Source organism: Ornithorhynchus anatinus, chromosome 21 (genome assembly GCF_004115215.2).
Source record: "Ornithorhynchus anatinus isolate Pmale09 chromosome 21, mOrnAna1.pri.v4, whole genome shotgun sequence".
NCBI lineage: Eukaryota > Metazoa > Chordata > Mammalia > Monotremata > Ornithorhynchidae > Ornithorhynchus > Ornithorhynchus anatinus.
This window is the reverse complement of record NC_041748.1, coordinates 852,698-874,896: the sequence shown is the minus strand read 5'-3', so window position 1 is coordinate 874,896 and position 22,199 is coordinate 852,698. Positions and strand designations below refer to the sequence as shown.

Below are 22,199 nucleotides of genomic sequence, written 5' to 3'. Positions count from 1 at the left end.
GATTCGGCGGGCGCCGAGTCGGGCGCCCGGGAGGGTCCGGGGCGGCGGGGGTCGGTGGCCAAAAGGCCCCCGCTCCGGCGGACGGGCGTTAATTCGTGCAAATGGACGAAGGCCCGACGTGGAGGCGGAGGGGCGGCCGCTGGACGACAGTAATGATGACGTTGGTGTCCGTTGGGCGCTCGCTACGTGCCGAGCGCCGTTCTAAGCGCCGGGGGAGACCCGGGGGAATCGGGCGGTCCCCCGTGGGGCTCCCGGTCTCCATCCCCATCTGACAGACGAGGGGACCGAGGCCCGGAGAAGCGAAGCGACTCGCCCGAGGCCACCCGGCCGACGAGGGGCGGAGCCGGGCTCCGAACCCGTGACCTCCGACCCCCAAGCCCGGCCCCTTCCCGCTGAGCCGCGCCGCTTCTCGATGATCTCCGTCAAGCGCCGACTGCGCGCGGGGCACCGGACTGAGCGCTTGGGAAAGCGCCGTCCCCGCCCACCTCGACCTCCCGGTCTAGAATAACGACGACGTCGGTATCCGTCAGGCGCTCACTACGCGCAGAGCGCCATTCTAAGCGCCGGGGGAGAGGCGGGGTCGTCGGGTCGCCCCACGCGAGGCTCCCAGTTAATCCCCCTTTTCCCGACGAGGCCACCGAGGCCCGGAGGAGCGAAGCGACTCGCCCACGGTCGCCCGGCCGACGGGCGGCGGAGCCGGGATTCGGACCCGTGACCCCCGTACCCCCAAGGCCCGACGGGGGGGGGCGGGGGAGCGACACCGGTACGAACGAGGAGGCGTCGATATCGACGAAGATGTTTATCTCGCGGCGCGGGGGAGAGCGGAGGGGTCGGTCGGCCGCCGGGGTGGGTGTCCTGCGAGCGCTCGCCGGGCGCGGAGCGCCGCGCTAAACACTCGGGAGAGCGACGGAGTCGCTGGGCCCCCGGAGGGCCGAGGCCGGAGCCCGACCTGGAGTCGGTCGATGGACGGGAGGTACCTGTCGAGCGCTCGCCGTGCGCGGCGCGACTGTGCTAAGCGCTCGGGAGGGGACGGAGCCACAGAGTCGGTAGGCGCTCGAGAAGCCGCGCGGCCCGGCGGGGAGAGGCCGGCTGGGGAGTCGGAGGTCACGGGTTCGAATGCCGGCTCTGCCGCCTGTCAGCCGCGTGCCCGCGGGCGAGTCATTTGACTTCTCCGTGCCTCAGTTCCCTCACCCGGAAAATGGGGATTGACCGGGAGCCTCCCGTGGGACGACCCGACGGCCCCGCGTCTCCCCCGGCGCTCGGCACGGAGCGGGCGCCTAACGGGTACCGACGTCGTGAGAGGCGGCGCGGCTCAATGGAAAGAGCCCGGGCTTGGGGGTCGGAGGCCACGGGTTCGGATCCCGGCTCCGCCGCCCGTCAGCCGGGTGACCGCGGGCGCGGGTCGCTCCGCTTCTCTGGGCCTCGGTCCCCTCGTCTGTCAGACGGGGACGAGGACCGGGAGCCCCACGCGGGACGACCCGACGACCCCGGATCTCCCCCGGCGCTTCCAACGGCGCTCTGCACGTAGGAGGCGCTTGACAGATACCGACGTTATTAACATCGTTATTCTTCTTCCCCTCTGGGCCTCGGTGACCTCATCTGGAAAACTGGGAGCCTCGCGTGGGATGAGCCCGTGTCTCCCCCGGCGCCCAGAACGGTGCCCGGCACATGGCAGGCGCTTAATAGACACCGACGTCATTATCGTCGTTCGACGCGCTCCCCGCCCCGCCCGGGGCGGACGGACGTCGCCCCGAACGGACGGAAGCGGACGTTCGAGCGGCGCGGGGCCGGGGGGGGGGGGGGGGAAGGGGGGGGGCGCGGTCGGGGAGGGCCTCTCGGAGGAGGCGGGCCCCCGGTAAGGCTCTGGAGCTGGGGCGAGTCACCGCCGGGGCGCTTGGGAGTCGGAGGTCACGGGTTCGAATCCCGGCCGCGCCGCCCGGCAGCCGGGGGGCCGCGGGCGGGTCGCTCCGCCTCTCCGGGCCTCGCTTCCCTGGTCCGGGAAACGGGGGTGAAGACCGGGAGCCTCCCGTGGGACGAGCCGGCGACCCCGCACCTCCCCCCCGGCGCTCAGAACGGCGCCCGGCACGTGGTGAGCGCTGAACGGATCCCGACGTTATCGCCGTCGGAGGAGGGCGGGCGGGGGGACCGGGAGCGAAACGCGCGGGCCGGCTTCCTTCCGAGCCGGCCGGGACCGCTGGGTGGCATTCGTCGGGTCCCCCCCCCCACCCCGCGCGCGCGGAGCACTTGGGAAGCCCCCGGGGGAGTCCGGTACGGAGGCCCGATCCCCGCGATGGGCCGGGGGCGCGGCGGGGGGACGGCCTCCGCCCGACGCCGGACCGGGCGCTTGGGAGAGGACGCCGGAGCGGGGCCGGCGGGCGGCGGTGCGGTCGCGTCTCCGGGGCGCTCACCGCGCGCGGAGCGCCGGACCGAGCGCTCGGACGACCCGGCCCCGGCCAGGGACCGTCCCTGCCCGGCGCCGGGCTCGCGGTCCCGTCGGGGGGGACGGACGGACGGAGACGGCGGCGGAAAATCGGACGCGGGGGGACGGACGTCGTCCCCTAGACGAGACGATCGGGGTGACGAGAACACGGGCGGACGCGCCTCCGTCGCGGGGAATCCCGGATGCGGACGTGAGTCGGGAGGGGGACGAAGGACGACGCGGACGTGGGTCGGCGGGGGAACGAGGGACGGTCCCGACGCCCCGGGGGGGGAGGGGGAAGGGGAGACGGGCCGGCGTAGGAGCGGATCCGGGGAGGACTCCGGGGGGTCTCCTCTGCTCCCGGCCCCGAGGTGACGTCGGCTCTGTTTCCGCCGCAGACGTACTCGGGCCTGTTCTGCGTCGTCATCAACCCCTACAAGAACCTGCCCATCTACTCGGAGAACATCATCGAGATGTACCGAGGGAGGAAGCGGCACGAGATGCCCCCGCACATCTACGCCATCTCGGAGTCGGCCTACCGCAGCATGCTGCAAGGTGAGGGGCCGCCGGGGGGGGCTCGCCGATTCCTCCCCGGGCCGGGCCGAACCCGGGCCCGGAAGCCGGGGGGGGGGGGGGGGGGGCGTGGGTTCCGATCCCTCCGACGCCGACTCCGGGCCGAGCGCCGTTGGCGGCGCCGGGGTGGATGCGGGGTCGTCGGGGCTCGCCGGCTTCGCCCCCGTTTTACGGACGGGGCGGCCGAGGCCCCGGGGAGGGAGCCCGGGACCCGAACCCACGACCTCCGACTCCTGAACCCCGCTCGCTCGTCTGCCGGGTGGCCCCTCCGGGCCTCGGTTCCCTCATCTGGAAAACGGGGACGGAGAGGGCGCGTCCCCCGGGGGCCGGGGGCCGCGCTCGTCCCGATCCGCCGCCCTCCGCCCCGGCGCTCGGCGGAGCGCCCGGCGCGGAGGAGGCGCCCAACGGACCGTCGGTATCGTCCGAGAAGCCCTCGCCGGGCCGACCCACCACAACTGGGAATCTCTTCTCCAGTGGCCCTCATTAGGCGCTCGCTACGTACCGGGCGCCGTCCTGAGCGCCGGCGTGGCCGCGGAACGGGCCGCGCGTCCCAGGTGGGGCTCGCGTTCTGAGTTGGGGGGAGGGGGATGATAATTATGGTATTCGTAAAGCGCTCACTACGTGCGGAGCCCCGTTCCGGGCGCCGGCGTAGACGCGGGGGACCCGATCGTCCCACGTGGGGCGCGCGGCTTTCAATCCCCGTCTTTCCAGATGAGGGGACGGAGGCACAGAGAAGTGAAGCGACCCACCGGGGGTCGCACAGCGGACGCGTGGCGGAGGCGGGGGTCGAGCTCTCTCCGCGCGGCGGGGGGCGGGGGTCGAGGACTCGATCCCCATTTTCCAGGCGAGGGAGCGGAGGCGCCGGGGAGGGAGGGGGAGGAGGCGGGATTAGAACCCGGGTCTCGCCGCCGGGCCGCGCTCTCGGGTGCCAGGACGCCCGCTTCCGGTCGGGGCGGACGTCGGCGTCTCCGGATCCGCCCGCGGGTTTAGCGGTTCTCGGGGCTTCTTGGGCCGAAGCGCCGGGCACGATACCGGCTCGTGGGGCCGGCCGCGGTCCCCGGCCCGCGCGGGCGCGGGGGGACGGGAGGAGGGGCCCGTCAGGATGGAATCGGGCGGGCCCTCGGCGCCGAGCGCCGTGCTGGGCGCCGGGACGGGCCCGGGATCGTCAGCCGAAGTAAGCGCTCGACGGACACGCGCCGTCGTTAGCGAGTAGGAGGGGGGGCCGGGAATGGAGCCCCCATTTCGCCGCTGAGGAGACCGAGGCCCGGAGGAGCGCGGCCAGGTCGCACGGAGGCCGGCGGGGGCGGGGCCGGGATCGGAACCCGGGTCTTCCGACCCGCAGGCCCGAGGGGAGATCCCCGGCCGGCCTCGTTTATCCCCGTGATCGTCCGTCTCCCCGTCTAGACCGCGAGCTCGTCGCGGGCGGGGCCGGTGCCCGTCCTCCCCTGAGCGCTCGGCGCCTCAGTCGGACCCGCCGGGCGGCGGAGGGCACGGGTCCGACTCCCGGCTCCGCCCCCCCCCCCCCGTCGGCCCTGTGACCGCGGGCGAGTCGCCTGGCTTCCCCGGGCCTCGGTTCCCTCATCTGGAAAACGGGGATTAAGCGGGAGCCTCCCGTGGGACGACCCGACGCCCCCGGATCTCCCCCCGGCGCTTAGAACGGCGCTCGGCACGTAGCGGGCGCTTAACGGATACCACCCCGATGGTTGTTATTCGTCGCGCGCTTACCTTGCGCAGAGCACCGGACCGAGCGCTTGGAACGGACGATTCCGACGGAGACCGGCCCTGCCCGTTGGTTCGTTCGGTAGTATTTATCGAGCGCCTGCTGCGTGCGGAGCACCGGACTGAGCGCTTGGAACGGACGAACGGGCGACGGAGACGGTCCCCGCCCGGCGACGGGCTCGCGGTCTCATCGGGGGAGACGGACGGACGGACGGGAACGATGGCGGTGAATGGAACCGAGGGGAAGATCGTCTCACGAAAACGAGAGCGAATCGCCGCCTAATCCCGGCCTTACGGTCTGACGGAAGAGCCCCGGAGGCTCAGCGTCTAGGGCGGCGTGCCGCGCCGGGGGCGTCTCGCCGGCGTTTGACCTCCCGCTGGGATCCGGGCCGGGGCCTCTGGAAAGGTCGTCCGCGCCTGACCCCGGAGCCGGCGAGTCTCTCGACGTGGGCCGGACCTCTGTGGGGGAAAAGAAAAAGGAAGGCAACCGAGACCCCTGAAGCGGCGGGGCTCGGCGGCGAGAGCCCGGGCTGGGGAGCCGCGGGTCGTGGGTTCGAATGCCGCCTCCGCCCCTCGGCGGCTGGGGGACTTTGAGCGAGTCACTTCGCTCCTCCGGGCCTCCGCGAGCTCCTCTGGAAAACGGGGATTCGCCGGGGGGACGACCCGCATCTCCCCCGGCGCTCAGGACGGCGCGTCGTGAGCGCTCAACGGATACCGACGTCGTTATTGCTGAGCGTCGGGGCGTGGCGTCCCAGAAGACGGACCGGGGTTCTCCCCCCGGATCGGCCACCTGCCCGCCGGGTGACCTCGGCCGGGTCACTTCCCTTCCCCGGGCCCCGGTCCCCTCCCCGTAAAACGGGGATTAAGGCGCTGAGATGTCCGAGCTGTCCCGTTTCTCGCTTGCAACGGTGCCCGGCGCCTAGGAAGCGCTTCACAGATATCGTTATCATCATTATTATTATTATTACGACAGGAAGCCCGTCCGGGCCAGCGTCCGGGGCGGCGGCTCCTCGCCTTCCGTGAAGAATCTGCCCAGATGGGGCGGGCCGGCGACGTCCGGACCGAAGATTCGGGGCAGAGGGGGACGCTGGCGGGGCGGGAGGGGGGCGGGGGTCGAGCGGGTCGGTCCGGCGTCCTTAGCGGGCGCTCGCCGCGGACGGAGCGCCGGGCCGGGCGCTCGGGAGAGTGGAGCGGACGATGTGACGGACGCGGTCCCCGCCCACGACGAGCCCGCGGTCTGGACGGGGACGTCTGGGGAGCGGGCGGTTCTCCGCGGAAAAGGACGGGGAATTTTCCCGGCTCTTTTTTAACGGCGTCCGTCCTAGATGCCGGGGTCGATGCCGGTTCATCAGACGGGACGCGGTGTCGGGCCGGCTCCGGCCTCCCGGTCCGATGGTCGCGATTATGGTATAGGTTAAGTCCTCGCCGGGGGTCGAGCGCCGTTCCGAGCGCCGGCGCGGTTACGAGGTAACGGTAACGATGATAACGTCGGTATCCGTTAGGCGCGCGCCGTGGGCCGAGCGCCGCTGTGAGCGCCGGGGGAGACACGGGGCGGTCGGGTCGTCCCACGTGGGGCTCACGGTCTCGATCCCCATTTTCCAGACGAGGGAACTGAGGCGCCGGGAAGTGAAGCGACTCGCCCAGGGTCGCGCGGCTGACGGAATGGCCGAGCCGGCATTTGAACCCGTGACCTCCGACCCCGAAGCCCGCGCTCTCTCCGCCGAGCCGCGCTGCTTCTCCGAGCACCGAGGTGATCGGGTTGCCCCGCGTGGGGCTCGCGGTCTTCGTCCCCGTCTGCCGGATGAGCCGACCGAGGCCCGGGGGGTGAAGTGGCCCGCCCGAGGTCATCCGGCGGCCAGGTGGCGGAGCCGGGATCCGAACCCGGGTCCCCGGGGCTCCCAGGCCCGGCTGCGGCCGCGATAGACGGCGCCGCTTCTCCGAGAGGCGAGCGGCGGAGGGAGGAGGGGGATCGGATCCCCATTTTAGGGTCGGGGAAACCGAGGCCCGGCCCACCGCGGCGACTGCCCCCCGGGTCCTCCGGCTCCCGGGCCGGCGCTCCGCCCGCCGGGCCTCGCCCGCCTCCCCGGAAGGTGCGCGACGCTCCCGGGCCGGGAGTCGGCGTCCCGGGCGGGCGGCCATCCGGAGAGCCGTCGGGCCCGTGGACGGGGGTCTCGAGGGGACTCCCGTGTCGGGGGGGAGCCTCCCCGCTTCTGCCTCGAGCCCCTCCCGGGCCCCGGCTCCGTCTCCTCCCTCCCGAAACCGGGCCGCGCCGAGACCTCGCTTATCCCCGCGTCCCAAGTGCCGGCCGCGTGCCGGGCGCCGTGCCGCGCCCGTTAGTCCGGACCCGTGCCCTGTGCCACGCGGGGCTCACGCTCTTAGTCCCCGTTTTCCGGACGAGGTGACTTGAGGCCCAGAGAAGGGAAATGAACCGTGCTATTTGTTAAGCGCTTACTCTGTGCCGTTTTAAGCGCTGGGGGATGCAAGGCGACGGGGCCGTCCCACGGGGGGCCCCCGGTTTCAGTCCCCATTTGGCCGATGAGGTCACGGAGGCCCGCGCAAGTGACCCGCCCGAGGTCGCGCAGCTGAAGCGACTCAGCCGAGGTCGCACGGCCGAGGGACCCCGGGCCCGGGCCGCACCCGAAACCCCGCGCCGCCTCCGCTGACGGCAGCGCGCCAAGCTGAAGATCCGCGGGCGGGGCCGCCTCCGCCGGGTCGGAGGCGCGGGACGCTCCTCGGACCGGAGCCTCGGGCCGTGTTTCCCCGGTCGTCCTCCTCCCCGACGTCCGCGAGACCGACCCCCCCCCCCCCCCCCCCCCCCCCCCGGCCCCGAGATTTTAGCCGGGGCCGGAGCGACGACGGCTCGGTCAGGAGCCCGGGCGGCGCGTCGGCCGACGGGGGTCGGCGGAGGCCCCGGGGCCGCGACGGCGAGGGAGGCGTCCCCGGCCCCCGAGCCGGCCGGCCGTTCCCGGGCCGGGTCGCCTCTTCTCCTTGGAGATCTCCTCCGGGTTTCGGGCCGACCCCGAGATCCGTCCCCGGGTGTCGGAGGCCCCGGGTTCCAATCCCGGCCCCGGCGGGTCCCTGCCACGCGACGCGGGGCCGGTCGCTCGGCTCCTCGGGGCCTCGGGTGGCCGGAGGATAAGGGCCCGATCCCCGTCCTCCCCCCTACGCGGGCTCGGGGGTAACGTCCGTTTCCCCTCCCGGCCGAGACCGCGAGCTCCCGGGCGGGGAATAGGCGCGTTTACCGTTCTGTCGGACTCTCCCGGGCGCTTAATACGGTGCCCCGGCCACGATGGACGCGGCGCGGTCGAGGGGACGGGTGGACGGGGACCGCGTCTGACTTGGATCCACCCCGGCGTAGCGCTCGGCGGCTGGTCGGCGCTCAACGGATACACGTGGCGTACGGTCCTTCCCCGTATTTACGCTATTTAATAAAGAACATCTCTGTCGACGCTCAGATGCCCGTTAATCCCGCCCCGGCCGTTTCAAGGACACCGTCGTTATCGGCGATAATGGTCTCGGGCCGGGCGGCGGCGGGGAGAGGTGGATTTGCCGTAACACGGGGGCGGTTTCGGGTGACCGGTCCGGGTTGGGGGGGGGCGGGACGAGGTCCGCCGTTCCTCCCGAGCCGTGGAGTCGCCCGACTGTACGGTCCGGGGGGAGGCGGTCAGTCGGTCCGTGGTATTTATTGACCGCTCAGCGGGCGCGGGGCGCGGCAGCGACCGACGGTGGGGTCGAAGAGAGCCCGGGCCCGGGAGTCGGAGGATGTGGGATCCGATGCCGGGCCCTGCCGCGTTCACCCCTCCGGGCCTCGGTCCCCTCCTCCGCGAGGGGGGGGATGAAGACGGGGAGCCCCGTGGGCGGCGGGGACCGTGTCCAACCCGACCCGGGCGCGGGACGGCGCTTGGCGCGTGGCAGGCGCCTGACGGCGTTGTCGTCGTTACCGTGGGAAGAGCGGGGAACCGGGCGTCGGGAGGTTACGGTCCCGATTCAGCCCGTCGGTGGGCGGGGATCGTCTCTATCTGTTGCCGGACTGTCCGTTCCAAGCGCTCGGTACGGTGCCCCGCACGTCGTAAGCGCTCGGCGAATACTGCTGAACGAGCGAGACCTGGATTCCAGGCTCCCCTTTGTGGTTTTTAAGCGCCTACGCCCTTCTGGGCACCGGGGTAGATGCGAGTTAACCCCCCAGGACCCGATCCCTGGCCCTCAGGGCGCTCAGAGCCTTGAGCGGCGATATCATTCACCCATTCAGTAGTATTTATTGAGCGCTTACCACGTGCAGAGCACCGGACTGAGGCGCGTCACGGCGTCGAAGCGCTTACTGTGCGCCAGGCCCCGTGCCGAGCGCCGGGGCCGGCACGAGCCAATCGGGCGGGACGCGGTCCCCGTGCGACGTGCGGGGTCCCGTTTTCCGGAGGGAGGGACCGAGGCCCAGAGGAGCGAAGTGACTCGCCCGAGGTCACCCAGCCGACAGGCGGATTAGAACCCAGGTCCTTCGGACGCCCGGGCGTGGGCTCTACCCACGGGGCCTCACCGAGGGTTAGCCAGGCCTCGCCGCGGGGATGGGAGGACCGGGGACTCAACTGGTTTCATTGGTTAATTTTCGCTAATCCGGATCGGAAAGTGACAACCTCCGAGCGTTTTTCTTTTCTCTGTCTTGCAGATCGTGAAGACCAGTCTATCCTCTGCACGTAAGTTGCCCCGCTTTCCCCGTAGTCGCCCTCCCCGTCTGATCGCGGGGGGCCCGGATCCGCGACGGACGCGGCTCGGGGACCGGGAGGCCGTCGGGGCTTCCCCCCCCCGAAAACCGCCCGAAACCGGGGAGGCGGGGACGGCGGTCCGAACTGGGTCGTCACCCTCCCCCGCCCCCCCCCCCCCCGCCTCCCTTTCCTCCCCTCGGGAACGGGGCCGGATAAGCGGATTTCCTCCGGGCCCTCCCGCCCTTCTCGAAAACCCGGAGGTGACCGACGGGGGCCGGGGGTCGGGCCGGGGGGCCGGGCCGAGGGGGGCTGTCGCGTGCGGTGCGGCCGGGGGCCACCGGGGCCGGGCCGAGGGGCCGGAACGTGGGGCGCCGTGGGGGCCGTCGGGCGGGGCGCCGGACGGTTGGAGCGAGTTTGGCGCCGAGACGACGACGGTATCCGCGAAGCGCCCACTATGCGCGGAGCGCTTTTCTAAGCGCCGGGGTGGATAGAAGGTCGGCGGGTCGTCCCACGCGGGACTCCCGGCCTTCATCCCCGTTTTCCGGACGAGGGAACCGAGGCCCGGGGCAGGGAAGCGACTCGCCCACGGTCCCCCGGCCGACGAGCGGCGGGGCCGGGATTCGAACCCGTGACCCCCTCCTCCCGAGCCCGGGCTCCTTCCACCGAGCGGTACCCAGTGAGCTCGGCGTACCGTGCGCGGAACACCGTCCTGAGTGCTTGGGAGAGTCCGGGACACCAAAAGCAGCCAGACGTTCAGTTCGGACGCCCGTGGGGTGGATCGACCTCAGGTCGCTTCACCTCTCCGTCCCCTCCTCTGTGGAAGGGGGATCGAGACCGCGGGCCTCGCGTGGGACCGCGGCTGCGTCGTTCTTGCACTCGGTCGGATCCGTCGGGCTCTCGGCTACGGGCAGGGCGCCGTGCCGAGCGCCCGGGGGAGCGCGACAGAGCAGCGGACGGACTCCCGTCCCACGAGGAGCTGACGGGCCAGAGGGGGAGACGGACCATCTCCGTAGATAGATAGATCGGAGATCCGGACCCAAGTGCTCCGGGGGAGGGAGGTTGGAACGAGGAGAGCGAGTCCGGGCGCCGCGGGAGAGGCGGGCGCGGCCGCGGAGGGCTTCCCGGAGGGCCGTCTCGGAGCCGCCCCGGCGCCCGGCGCCTAGGGAGCGCTCGACGAACACCGTGAAGGGCGCGAGGGGGGCGGGAGGGGAACGAGAGGACGGAGGTCGTTCCTACGGAGTGCCAAGACGGCAGATTCCAGACATCTCTGACCCTCTTCCAGATGTTCTCCAGACAGATGGGCCGCCCCGCGGGGACCGCGGCCGGGAACGGAGCCCGCCTGAGGTCTCTGGCGCTTTGGAGAGTCGGGGGGGAGGGGGAGAGGAGCCGCCGGCCCCCCCCGGATCGGCGCGCCCTCGCTCCCGGACCTCCGCGGGGGGAGAGCGAGCCCTCGCTCCGACGCTCCCCGCTCCGAAAGCCGTAGCGGGGGGGGGGGGGGCCCGTCCCCGGGCGATCCCTTCCGCGTCACCCTCACCCTCTCCCTTTATTCCTTCCCCGGCCCCCCCCCAACGCTCACGTCCCCCCCCGGCTCTCGTTTAACGGATTCGACTTAAGGTCCGCCTCCCCCTCCGGACCGTCAGCCCCTCGCGGGCGGGGAGCGTGTCTGTCGACGGGCGTACCGTGGGCTCCCCGGCGCGCGGCACGGCGCCCCGCGCGCAGCAAGCGCTCGGTGGAGGCGGCGGAGCGGGCCCGGCTCCGGGGTCGGGAGGAGATGGTCGGGTCGGACCCCGTCCCCGTCCCGCCGTCGACGGATCGTCCGGAGCGCCCGCGGCGAGGCGGTCCGGGCGCGGGCCCCCGGATCGACCCATCCGCCGAGGGCCGTACCGGCCGCCCGGGAGAGCGCGGGGGGCGTCGCCCGGTCCCGTCGGGGAGCCGGCGGGGGGACCTCTCCGACGGGGGCGGGGTCCTCGCGGGGAGCGGCCGGCCGGACCTCGGCGACAGTCGAGAAGGGGCCCGGCCGGGTCGGGGAGCGGCGGAGGGCCGGCGACGCGTCTCGGGCGGACGCGGAGGCGGCCGGGCGACCCCCCCGGCGGGTCCGCGGGGGTGGCGGAACCCGCCCCGAGAGCCGGCGCGGGAGAGGGACGCGGGCGGCAGAGCGGGACGCGGGAAGCGCCCGGATCGGCGCGGCGGCGGTTCGGGTGGAGGGGAAGGGGCCCGTTTCGGCCCGGGATCGAGCGACGGGGGGGTGAGGGAGGGAGATGGGTCGAGGGCGACGCCGCGATCGCGGGCCTGGGAGACGGGGAGGACGGCGGCGGCGGGGGAGGCGAGGGAGGAACGGGGAGTTGGGTCCGGGACACGTCGGGGTGAAGCGGAGCCCCGGAATCCCCAGTCGCCCGCCGGGATGGACGCCCCCCCCCGCCGTCAGCCGGGCGGAGGGGGGAGGCCCGGTCGGCAGCGAGCCGCGGCGGGCGCCCCAACCCGTCGACCGCTCGATCGATCCGGGGGGGGGGGGGGGTCTGTCGGGTGCTCGCCGGGCGCGGAGCGCCGCGCGACACGCCTGGGAGAGTACGACCCGCTCCGTCCGCCGACCCCCGTTGCGCGGTAACGATAACGTCGGTATCCGTTAAGCGCCGCCTAGGCGCAGGGCACTGTCCTAAGCGCCGGGGGAGATACGGCGTCACCCGGTGGTCCCGCGTGAGGCTCCCAGTCTTCATCCCCATTTTCCAGATGAGGGAACCGAGGCCCAGAGAAGCCAAGTGACTCGCCCACGGTCACCCAGCTGCCGAGTGGCGGGGCCGGGATTCGAACCCGTGACCTCCGCCTCCCAAGCCCGGGTTCTTTCCGTTGAGCCACGCCCCGCTCTCCCGAGCGCTCGATAAGGTGCTCCGCGCACAGCGATCGCAACAGAGGCGGCGGACGTGTTCCCCGCTGCGGTCTCCGGTCAGGCGGTGGTATTTACTGAGCGCTCACGACGGTCCAGAGGACGTGGACCGGCGGAGAGAGCCCGGGAGTGGGGGGGATCTGGGTTCCGATCCCGCTCGTCGGCCTCGCGGCCCCGGTCAGGTCACCCCCTCGGTTTCCCTCGTCTGGAAAACGGGGGCGAAGACCGTCGGCCCCGCCTGGGACGGCGCGACGAACCCGCGTCCGGCGCCGGCCGGGCGCCCGACGGGCGCGGCGGCGTCCTCGCCGGCCCGGGGAGGCCGAGCCCGGCCGCAGGAAACGGATCGCGTCCCTGGGGCCTGAGGAGAGGCCGAGAGCCGGCCGGCCCCCCCCGCCTCCGAGCCGCCTCCGGCTCTCGGCTCCGCGCCCGGCCCGGGCTGTCGGAACGCGACCTCGCCGCCCGGGACGTCGCGGGGGCTCTAACGGACGCCCGCGCGTCCGCCGAGGAGCGGCGTCGACGAAAATGCCCCCCCGGGAGCCTTTCCCGGGTGGAAACCGTCCCTTCCCTATTGGTCGCTAGGCCGGGGGCGACTCCGCTAGGAGAGAGGCCCCCTTCCCTCCCCGTCCGCCTCCCCCGGCTCTTTCGGAAGATCGTTCCCCAATTCCTCGGTTGGAATCGAGCCGCCGCTCGCGCCGTCCCAACGGTCGTGGCTTCGGCCTCCCCCCAAACCCCCCAGAAACGAACGGATCTTCCGCCCGCCGTGCTCGTTGGAGGATCTGGGAGGTCCGTGGCGCTCGGCCTCCCGGCTCCCCTCCTCCGCCCTGCCGAGGGAACGGCCCCCGAAGTTGACGGGAGGGAGCGGGAGTGGGAGGGAAAGGATGACGTCGAGAGAAAAAGATCTATTTCGGTATTCGAACGATAGGAACCGGAACGGGAACGGATTTTCGGGGGTGGGGGGGGGGGATTTCGAATACCCGTGGGGCCGGGGGCGAGGAGGCGGCCCGTTGGCTAAATCCGGTCAGAGGCGCCCGCCTCGGCTCCGAGGGGGGCGGGGGACTCCGGGGAGGACTCGGGGCGCCGCCGCTTCTCTCGCTTCCGCGGCCGCCGCCGATGACGGCGGCCGCGGAACCGGTTGGGCGCCGACCGCGTGCCGGGCGCCGCGCCGGGTGCGAGGAGGGCGGGTCGGACGCGGTCCCCGGCCCGCGCGGGGCTCACGGTCTCCGTCCCCGTTTCGCGGACGGGGAAACCGGGATCCCGAGGAGCGGGGCGACCGGCCCGAGGCCGCCCGGCCGACCCGGGGCCGGGACGGGAGGCCGGGACCCCCCCGAACCCCGGGCCCGACGCGCCGGACGGGGCTAACGGGGACGGGGCGCCCGGGGCGGGGAAGGGCCGTCGAGGGCGCCTCCTTCCCGCCCGCCGATCGGGGAGACGTCTTCCTTGTCTGTCGGCTCAGGGGCGAGTCGGGCGCCGGGAAGACCGAAAACACCAAGAAGGTGATCCAGTACCTGGCTCACGTCGCCTCCTCCCACAAAGGAAGAAAGGACCACAACATTCCCGTAAGTCCCTCCCGGGACCCGGAAGCGCGGCCGCGACCCGTCTCGGAAGCGGGTCGGCGGCCTCCGACCGGGCGCCCGGCGGAACCCGGTCGGATCGGAGGCGCCGTCCCCTCCCCGCGAGGCCCGAGGAGCGGCGCCCGGAGCCGCGCGGGCCGGGGCCACGGCGTCGCCGCGGGGCGGGAGGAGGCGCGACGTCACTAACGCCTGTGTTTGTCTGTTTGCGACGGCCAGCCTGAATTGCCTAAACCGGTGAAGCATCAGGCAAGTCCTCCGGTTCCCGCTTCCCCGCTTGCGGCCGGCACCCGGGACGCCCCTTTCCCCGACGGGGTCTCCCTGCGCGCGCGCGGGCGTGTCGCCGTCCCGCCCCTCCGCGGGCTCCGCCGCGTACGCGCGCGTTCTTCCCCCGACGCGGACACGCGCCTCCCGGTTGGCCGTTTCGTCCCGGGACGGGGGACCTCCCCCCGGCCCAGGTCGACGGCCCCACGGAAGGCGGCGGGCGCGAGGCGGGGATCGGTCGCCGCCGGACGTCTCTCCCCCTCCGGCCCGATCCGATCCGTCGGGCGCTTACGGCGGGCCGAGCACCGCATTGAGCGCTTGGGAGAGGAAGATGTGACAGGAGAGTGATTCCCAGCCCACGGCGAGCTCCCGTTATCAGCCCAAACCCGCTGGAGGCTCGGTATCGGGATGCGGGGCGGGAGGGGAGGACGGGGATCGAATCCCCGTTCCGCCCTTGAGGAAACTGAGGCCCGGAGAAGCGAGGCGGCTCGCCCGAGGTCACCCGGCGGACGGGCGCCACGAGAACCCGGGTCTTTTGACTCCCGGGCCCCGGGGGCCGACCACCGGGCCACCCTGCTTCCCGAGATTCCCCTCGCTCGGGGGGGGGGGGGGAAGGGGGGCTTGGCCGGGGGCAGCTTTTTTTTTTAAAATGACACTGGGCGGGCGCATCCTGCGTGCCCCGGCACTGTGCTGCACGCTGGACCGAGCCCCGTGGAACTCGTAGACCCGGCCCCGGCAGAGTTGCCGCCCCCCTCCCTACCTCTCAGAGGGGGAAGCGGGCCGGAGGTGCCAACTGGGGTGCTTGCCACGCGCCGACTGTGTGCCGAGCACTCTCCTGAGCACCGGGGCGGCTCCAGGTCAGGTCGGACGCCGTCCCGCGTGGGCCCCGTTTCCCGGCCGGAGTCACGCGGCGGCCGGTGGCGGAGCCGGGATCAGAACCCGGGTCCCCCGACTCCCAGGCCGTCGCCGCCGAGCCACGCTCGGGTCCGGTTTCGGAAACGATCCCGCGGGGAGCGGCCGGCGGCGCCTCGGGCGAGCCGCCTCCCCGGGCCTCGGTTCCCCCGTGGGCGGGAGGGGGATCCGATCCCCGGCCCGCCTCCTGCTCAGCCCCATTTAGAAGCGGCGTGGCCTCGTGGATTGGCTGGAGAGACCGAGGCGGCGGGCGCCGACCCCTCCCTCCGCCCGCGGGGGACTCTTCCGTAGGCCGGGGCCCCCGTCTCCTCCTCCCCTTCCCGCCCCCCGGCGCCCGCGAGCCCGCGGGTGACCGTTAGCCGGGAACGCGTCAGTCGATGGTATTTATCGAGCGCCCGCTGAGCGCGGCCGGCCGGGCCGGGGCCTCGGGGGAGTCCCGGGGACGCCCCGGTCGAACGTCGCCCGCCGGCCGCCCCGCGGGCCGTGGGCGGGTCCGCGCGGGCTTCCGGGAACCGCCGGGGCCCGTGCGGAGAATCCCCGGGACGTCGGGGCCGCCGGGACGGTCGGCGAGAAGCGGCGCGGCCCCGCAGTCGGAAGGTCATTCACTCGCTAGCGTTTCTCGAGCGCTTACTACGCGCGGGGCACTGTACCGAGCGCCTGGAGTGGACGGTTCGGCGACGGGTAGAGACCGTCCCCGCCCGACGGTGGGCTCACGGTCCGGGAGCCGACTGGAGAAAAGAGCTTCGGTGGCTCTCTAGAGGAAGAGAGGGCGGAGAAGGGGAGGGCGGCGGGGCTTAGCGGAAAGAGGCCCGGGCTTGGGAGGCAGAGGGCCTGGGTTCTGATCCCGCCTCCGCCGCTTGATGATAGTAATTCTGATATCCGTGAAGCCCTTACCGTGTGCCAAGCGCCATTCTAAGCACTGGGGTCGATACGAGGTCATCAGGCCGTCCCCCGTGGGGCTCCCGGGCTTCATCCCCGTTTGACAGGTGAGGGAACCGAGGCCCAGAGAAGTGAAGCGGAGGTCGTGGGTTCCGATTCCGGCCCGGCCCCTCGTCTGCCGGGTGACCTCGGGACGGTCGCTCAGCCCCTCCGTCCGTCCGCCGCGTCGTCCGGAAAACGGGGATTGAGGCCGGGCGTCCCGCTCGGGACGGGGACCGTGTCCGGCCCGAGCCGCCCGTCTCCACCCCGGCGTTTAGTACAGCGACTGGCCTGTGATGAGCGCTCTCCGAATGCCACAGTTACAGTTATCGTTGCCCGGGCTAGCGGGTGCTTCCCGGGGCTCTTGGCTTCTGACGACGCTAACGTCGGTACGCGTCCGGCGCTCACCGTGCGCGGCGCACCGCTCTGAAGCGCCGGGGGGAGATACGGGGTCATCGGGTTGTCCCGCGGGAGGCTCCCCGTTAATCCCCATTTTACAGATGGGGAACCGAGGCCCCGGAGAAGCGGAGTGACTCGCCCACAGTCACCCAGCTAAGTGGCGGAGCCGGGATTCGAACCCGTGACCTCCGGCTCCCAAGCCCGGGCTCTTGCCACCGAGCCACGAGGATGCGTCTCGGCGCCCTTTTCTCTTTCTCTAACGATAACCGTTGGGCGCTTCTTACGCGCCGGGCACCGTTCTAAGCGCCGGGGGAGACGTAAGCTCCGTCGGGTTGGACGCGGTCCCCGTCCTACGTGGGGCTCCCGGTCTTCGCCCCCGTTTTACGGAGGAGGTCGCCGAGGCCCAGCGGAGCGACTTGCCCGAGGTAGCACGGCAGACGGGTGGCGGAGCCGGGATCGGAACCCGGGTCCTCCGGGCCCCGGGTCTCTCCCCCGGGGCGCCTCCGGGTTCCGCGGCGATGGTTTTCCATTCGGCGAGTTGCCCGTTCCGGTCGTCAGAGCCCGGGGAGATTTAGCCGGACCTCGCTCGGGTCCCTCCTCTCTTCTTTCGTGGTGTCCAAGCGCTGCCTCCGCGCTAGACGCCGGGGTGGATCCCGGGTAGATCGGACGCAGCCCCTCGCGGGGCTCGTGGCGTCAGCGCCCGTCTTGCAGATGAGGTCCGGGGGACCGTCGAGCGAGTCGGGGATTCGAACCCGGGTCCCCCCGGCCCGCCAAGCTCCGCTGCCGCTTCCCCGGGACGGGCGAGGCGCCCCGCCCGAGGTCACCCGGCAGACGGGGGCGGAGGCGGGATGGGGACCCGGGTCCCGCCGCCGCCTCGCTCCCGAGAGGGGACGGCCTCCGCCCGGCTGGGGTCGTCCCTTCCCCGGGGGGTCTCCGGGCGGGCGGGAGGAAGGGGGAGGTGCGGGACGAGGCCTCCGATCCTCACCTTCTCCGTCCGCGCCGCGTCGTAGGGCGAACTGGAACGGCAGCTGTTACAGGCCAACCCCATCCTGGAATCCTTCGGCAACGCCAAGACGGTGAAGAACGACAACTCCTCTCGATTCGTGAGTCCCGCTCCCGTGAGGGAAACCGCGACGCCCGGGGCGCCCGAGCTCCCGCTCTGCGCCGGGCACCGTTCTGAGCGCCGCGGGGGGTTGCGGGGGGACGGGGTCCGACCTCGCCGTCTCCGTCCCCGTTTTACGGCCGGGGGAGCCGAGGCACGGAGAGGCGAGGCGTCACGCGGGGGACGTGGCGGGACCGGGATTAGAACCCACGTCCCCTGACGCCCGGGCCCGGGCGCCGTCCCCTCCCGTCTCTTCGGTCTTGACGGTGTCCGGCACGCGCTCGCCGCGCGCCGGGCGGCGTCCCGAACGCCGGGGTGGAGCCGGGCCAACGGGGTCGCGCCCGGTCCCCGGCCCGCGGGGGGCTCGCGGTCCCGTTTTACGGATGAGCGGACCGGGGCCCCGAGAGGTGGCTCGCCCGGGGGCCCCGCGGCGGGGGAGCCGGGATCGGAACCCGTGACCCGAGTCGCGCGCCCCGGGCTCTACCCGCCGGTCCGCGCCGCTCCCCCCCCCCCCCCCCCGGCCCCGAACCGACGGAGAAGCGGCACGGTCGGGGCCGGCGGGCGGGAGCGGCGGCGTTGGCGGCCCGTCCTCTGAGCCGGAGACCGCTCGGCCCGAGTCAGGTGGCACCATCTGCCTCTTAACCATCGCCGGCGATGTGGAAATTGTTCAGTGGGGCCTGGCCCCAGCGTCTCTGCTGGCAGAAGTGTCCGGGACCGTTTGGGCCTAGATCCCCGTTTGTTCCTTGACTTGCCAACTTTGGCTTTCTCTCCCCCTCTTTTTCTCCCTCTCTCTCTCTTTCTCTCCCTCTTTCTCCCCCTCTTTTTCTCCCTCCCTGTTTCTCTCTCCCTCTTCGTCCCCCCTTCTTCTCCCTCTCTGTTTCTCTCTCCCTCTCTCTCCCCCCTTTTTCTCCCTCTCTCCCTTTCTCTGTTTCTCTCTTCCCCTTCCCCCTTTCTCCCCCTCTTTTTCTCCCTCTGTTTCTTTCTCCCACTTTCTTCCCCTCTTTTTCTCCCTCCCTGTTTCGCTCTCCCTCTTCGTCCCCCCTTTTTCTCCCTCTCTGTTTCTGTCTCCCTCTTTCTCCCCCCTTTTTTTCCCTCTTTCCCTTTCTCTGTTTCTCTCTTCCCCTTCCCCCCCCCTTCTCCCCCTCTTTTTCTCCCTCTGTTTCTTTCTCCCACTTTCTTCCCCCTTTTTCCCCCTCTCTGTTTCTCTCTCCCTCTTCGTCCCCCCTTTTTCTCCCTCTCTGTTTCTCTCTCCCTCTTCATCCCCCCTTCTTCTCCCTCTCTCCCTTTCTCTTTTTCTCTCTTCCCCTTCCCCCCCTTTCTCCCCCTCTTTTTCTCCCTCTGTTTCTTTCTCCCTCTTTCTCCCCCTCTTTTTCTCCCTCCCTGTTTCTCTCTCCCTCTTTGTCCCCCCTTTTTCTCCCTCTCTGTTTCTCTCTCCCTTTCTCTCCCCCCTTTTTCTCCCTCTCTCCCTTTCTCTGTTTCTCTCTTCCCCTTCCCCCCTCTTTCTCCCCCTCTTTTTCTCCCTCTCTGTTTCTTTCTCCCTCTCTTTTTCTCTCTCTCTCTTTTTCTCCCTCTCTCTATTTCTCTCTCCCTCTTTTTCCCTCTTTCTCCCTCTGTTTCTCTCTCCCTGTTTCTCCCTCTTTTTCTCCCTCTCTCTGTTTCTCTCTTCCCCTTTCACCCCCCCCCTTTTTCCTCCCTCTTTTTCTCCCTCTCTCTGTTTCTCTCTCCCCATCTTTTTTCTGTCCCTCTCTCCCCCCTCTCCCCCCCCTCCCCTTCTCTCCCTCTCCTCATCCATCAATCCAATGGCCATTCCAAAGATGCTGCCGGCTGCTTTGCGTTGTTTACACTCTGGGGGAGGGTGAGTGTTCATATTCTTGGGTTCCTTTTCCCCCTCACACAGGTCTTTTCTTTCTTTCCTTCTTTCTTTCGTTTTTTCTTTCCTCCTTCCCTCCTTCCTCTCTTTCTCTCTTTCTCTCTTTCTTCCTTTTTTCCGCCTTTCTTTCTAAAATAACCACCCAGGGGCCAAATAGTTTAGAAGCGGCGCGATCTGGTGGAAAAAGCACCGACTCGGGAGTCAGAAGGCCCTGGGTACTAACGGGGGCTCTGCCCCTTGTCTGCCGTGTGACCTCGGGGCAGTCCCTTCTCTTCCCTGTGCCTCATTAACCTCCGAAATGGGGATTAAAACCCTGAACCCCCCGTGGAACCGGGACCGTGTCCAGAACGTGTTCGGCCTCTCTCTACCCCGGCGCTCCTCACAGTGCCCGGCCCCTAGCAAGCGCTTGACGGATACCGTTGGAAAGAAAAAAACCTCAGTCCTCTCGATCGGGTATCTGCCGTCCGACTCGGCGTGATGTCGTCCGGGGGCCCGCTTCCATTTCGGCCCCTTCCTCGCCTCTCTCTGGGGACTTGGAAAATAATAAGTACGGTCTCCGTCGAGCGCTCACTGGGCGGGTCAAGCGCCGTTCTTCAGGCCGGAGTAAATACGAGTCGATCGGGCCGGGCCCTCGACGCTCCCTCCCGCGGTCGAGACTGGTGGAGTCCTGGAAACTCTCCAGGTGCCACCTCCAGAGGGGTCCACAGTTCGTCTATTTGCATTCACTTACACTCTCCCGCCGCAGACTTTCACTTCCCTGCGGGCGGGGGACGCGTCTAGCGACTCCGTTGTCCATCGAACTCTCCCGAGGCTCCGGACGTAGTGAGCGCTCAGTGAATGGCCCCGATGGATGGAGCGACTGATTAATAATAATAATAATAATAATAATAATAATGTTGGTATTTGTTAAGCGCTTACTGCGTGCAGAGCACCGTTCTAAGCGCTGGGGGAGACACAGGGTCGTCAGGTTGTCCCACGTGAGGCTCACCATCATTTCCCCATTTTACAGATGAGGGAACTGAGGCCCAGAGAAGCGAAGTGACTCGCCCACAGTCACACGGCTGACAAGTGACAGAGCCGGGATTCGAACCCACGACCTCTGACTCCCAAGCCCGGGCTCTTTCCACTGAGCCACGCTGTTATGCACCCTTTATTCACCCCACCCTCGGCCCCACGGCACTCGTATCCTCATCCACCGTGTCTTTATCAACGCCCGTCTCCCCTTCTAGACTCTGAGCCCGTCCGGGGACCGGGAGCGTATCTACCCCCTGTAGCGTATTAGACTCCCCCAGTTGAACTCTTCCCTCCCCGACGGACGGGCTCGGCTCGATCTAGAACCTCTGTGGAAGCCCGGGGGGTCGGAGGGACCGGGGTTCTGATCGCGGCCCCTCGTCGGCCGGGTCATCTCACTCCCCTGGGCCTCTCTTCCCTCGTCTGGAAGATGGGGATGAAGACCGTGGGCCCCAGGCGGGACGGGGACCGGGTCCGACGTGATCGGCCGGGCTCTACCGCGGTGCTTCGGGCGTTGTAAGCGCTTGAGAGATATGTTTGTTTTTTTAAAAAAAAGCCCCGGTTTAAAAAGCTCGAGGGACCGGCCGCGATGGGCTACGTCCCCCAGTTGCCCGACTCTGTACCGAGCCCCCGGCAAACGTCCAAATGATAACGGCCCGGTCTCAGATGACGTTTTAAATGGTATTCGTTCGGCGTCTGCTATGCGGCGAACGGTCCGTTGGTTCAGTGGCATTTACTGAGCGCCCACTACGTGCCGAGCACCGTACGCTCTTCCGAGCCCCGGTTGAGTGGAGGTGAATGGGTCTGGACCCGGTCCCCGTCCCCGGTCCAGAAGACCGGACTAGAAAACCACGGTTACCGATGAGAAACTCCTCCAGGCGGCAGACGAGCGTCGTCTCCCGGAACCGAGAGGAGGAATGCTTCCTCCCGTCTTGGTCCGCCGGGTCGTGTTCGTTCGAGCCCTTTCGGTGCGCGGGGCCCCGAACGGGGCGTTCGGGAGAGCGGAGCGCGACGACGGACGGACGCGACGGCCTTGGCGGCCGGTCGTGGTGCCGTCGTCGTCCCCCCGACGCGCGCGCGCGCGCCTGTTTGCGGACCAGAGATGCCGCCGGCGATTATAGGACGACCGAGGGTCTCGGGAGCCGACCCGAGCCGGAAGGGGCTGGGAGAGGCGGGCCGGGGAGCCAACGGGTGTCCTTAAACGCGCCCCTCGGCCATCCTCCCCCCGCCCCCCCCCCGAATACTCGACCGTCTGCGTGGGCGGGAGGGTGTTGCTGTGGTCAACATCTCGCGAGCGGGCACTGACGGCCGTCCGTCTCTTTGCAGGGCAAGTTCATCCGGATCAACTTCGACGTCACCGGCTACATCGTCGGCGCCAACATCGAGACCTGTATCCCCTTCCGGCTGCGTTCCCGGGGGGCCCGTCCCCCCCCCCCCCCCCGGAAACCCTTCCCGGGGCCGAGGGCTCGGGAAAGAGCCGCCCGGGGAGTCGGGCGGACCGTCCGTCCGTAGCGAGCGCCCGCTATGTGCTGAGCGCTGTCGGACGCGCTCGGGAGAGGCCGTGACCGGCTGACGAGGCGGAGACGGGCGCTGACGGTGGGGCCCCGTCAACCGGTGGTATTCGTCGGACGCTCACTGTGCGCTGAGCCCTGTGCTGAGCCCGTGGGAGAGTCCGGTCCCGTGGGTCGGCGGACGCGTCCCCTGCCCGTAACGAGCCGACGGCCCAGAGACGGGGACGTTAATAATGACGTTGGTGTCCGTTAAGCGCTCACTACGTGCCGAGCGCCGTCCTGAGCGCCGGGGGAGATGCGGGGTCATCGGGTCGTCCCACGTGGGGGTCCCGGTCTTCATCCCCATTGGACGGAT

At 70.5% G+C, this 22,199-nt stretch overlaps 1 protein-coding gene across 4 annotated transcripts in view; it reads left to right on the top strand.

The window, feature by feature from the left end:
* Window positions 1–22,199, top strand: part of MYH10 (myosin heavy chain 10) — a 73,874-nt gene that overhangs the window by 5,598 nt on the left and 46,077 nt on the right. For 2 of the 4 annotated variants that reach the window (XM_029048791.1, XM_029048789.2), the window contains exons 2-7: window positions 2,818–2,974; window positions 9,372–9,399; window positions 13,743–13,845; window positions 14,077–14,106; window positions 17,361–17,453; window positions 21,660–21,723. In XM_029048791.1, the coding sequence (XP_028904624.1) occupies window positions 2,818–2,974; window positions 9,372–9,399; window positions 13,743–13,845; window positions 14,077–14,106; window positions 17,361–17,453; window positions 21,660–21,723 (475 nt within the window). The remainder of the gene's footprint in view (window positions 1–2,817; window positions 2,975–9,371; window positions 9,400–13,742; window positions 13,846–14,076; window positions 14,107–17,360; window positions 17,454–21,659; window positions 21,724–22,199) is intronic. The other 2 variants (XM_029048792.1, XM_029048790.2) reach the window with 1 other exon arrangement.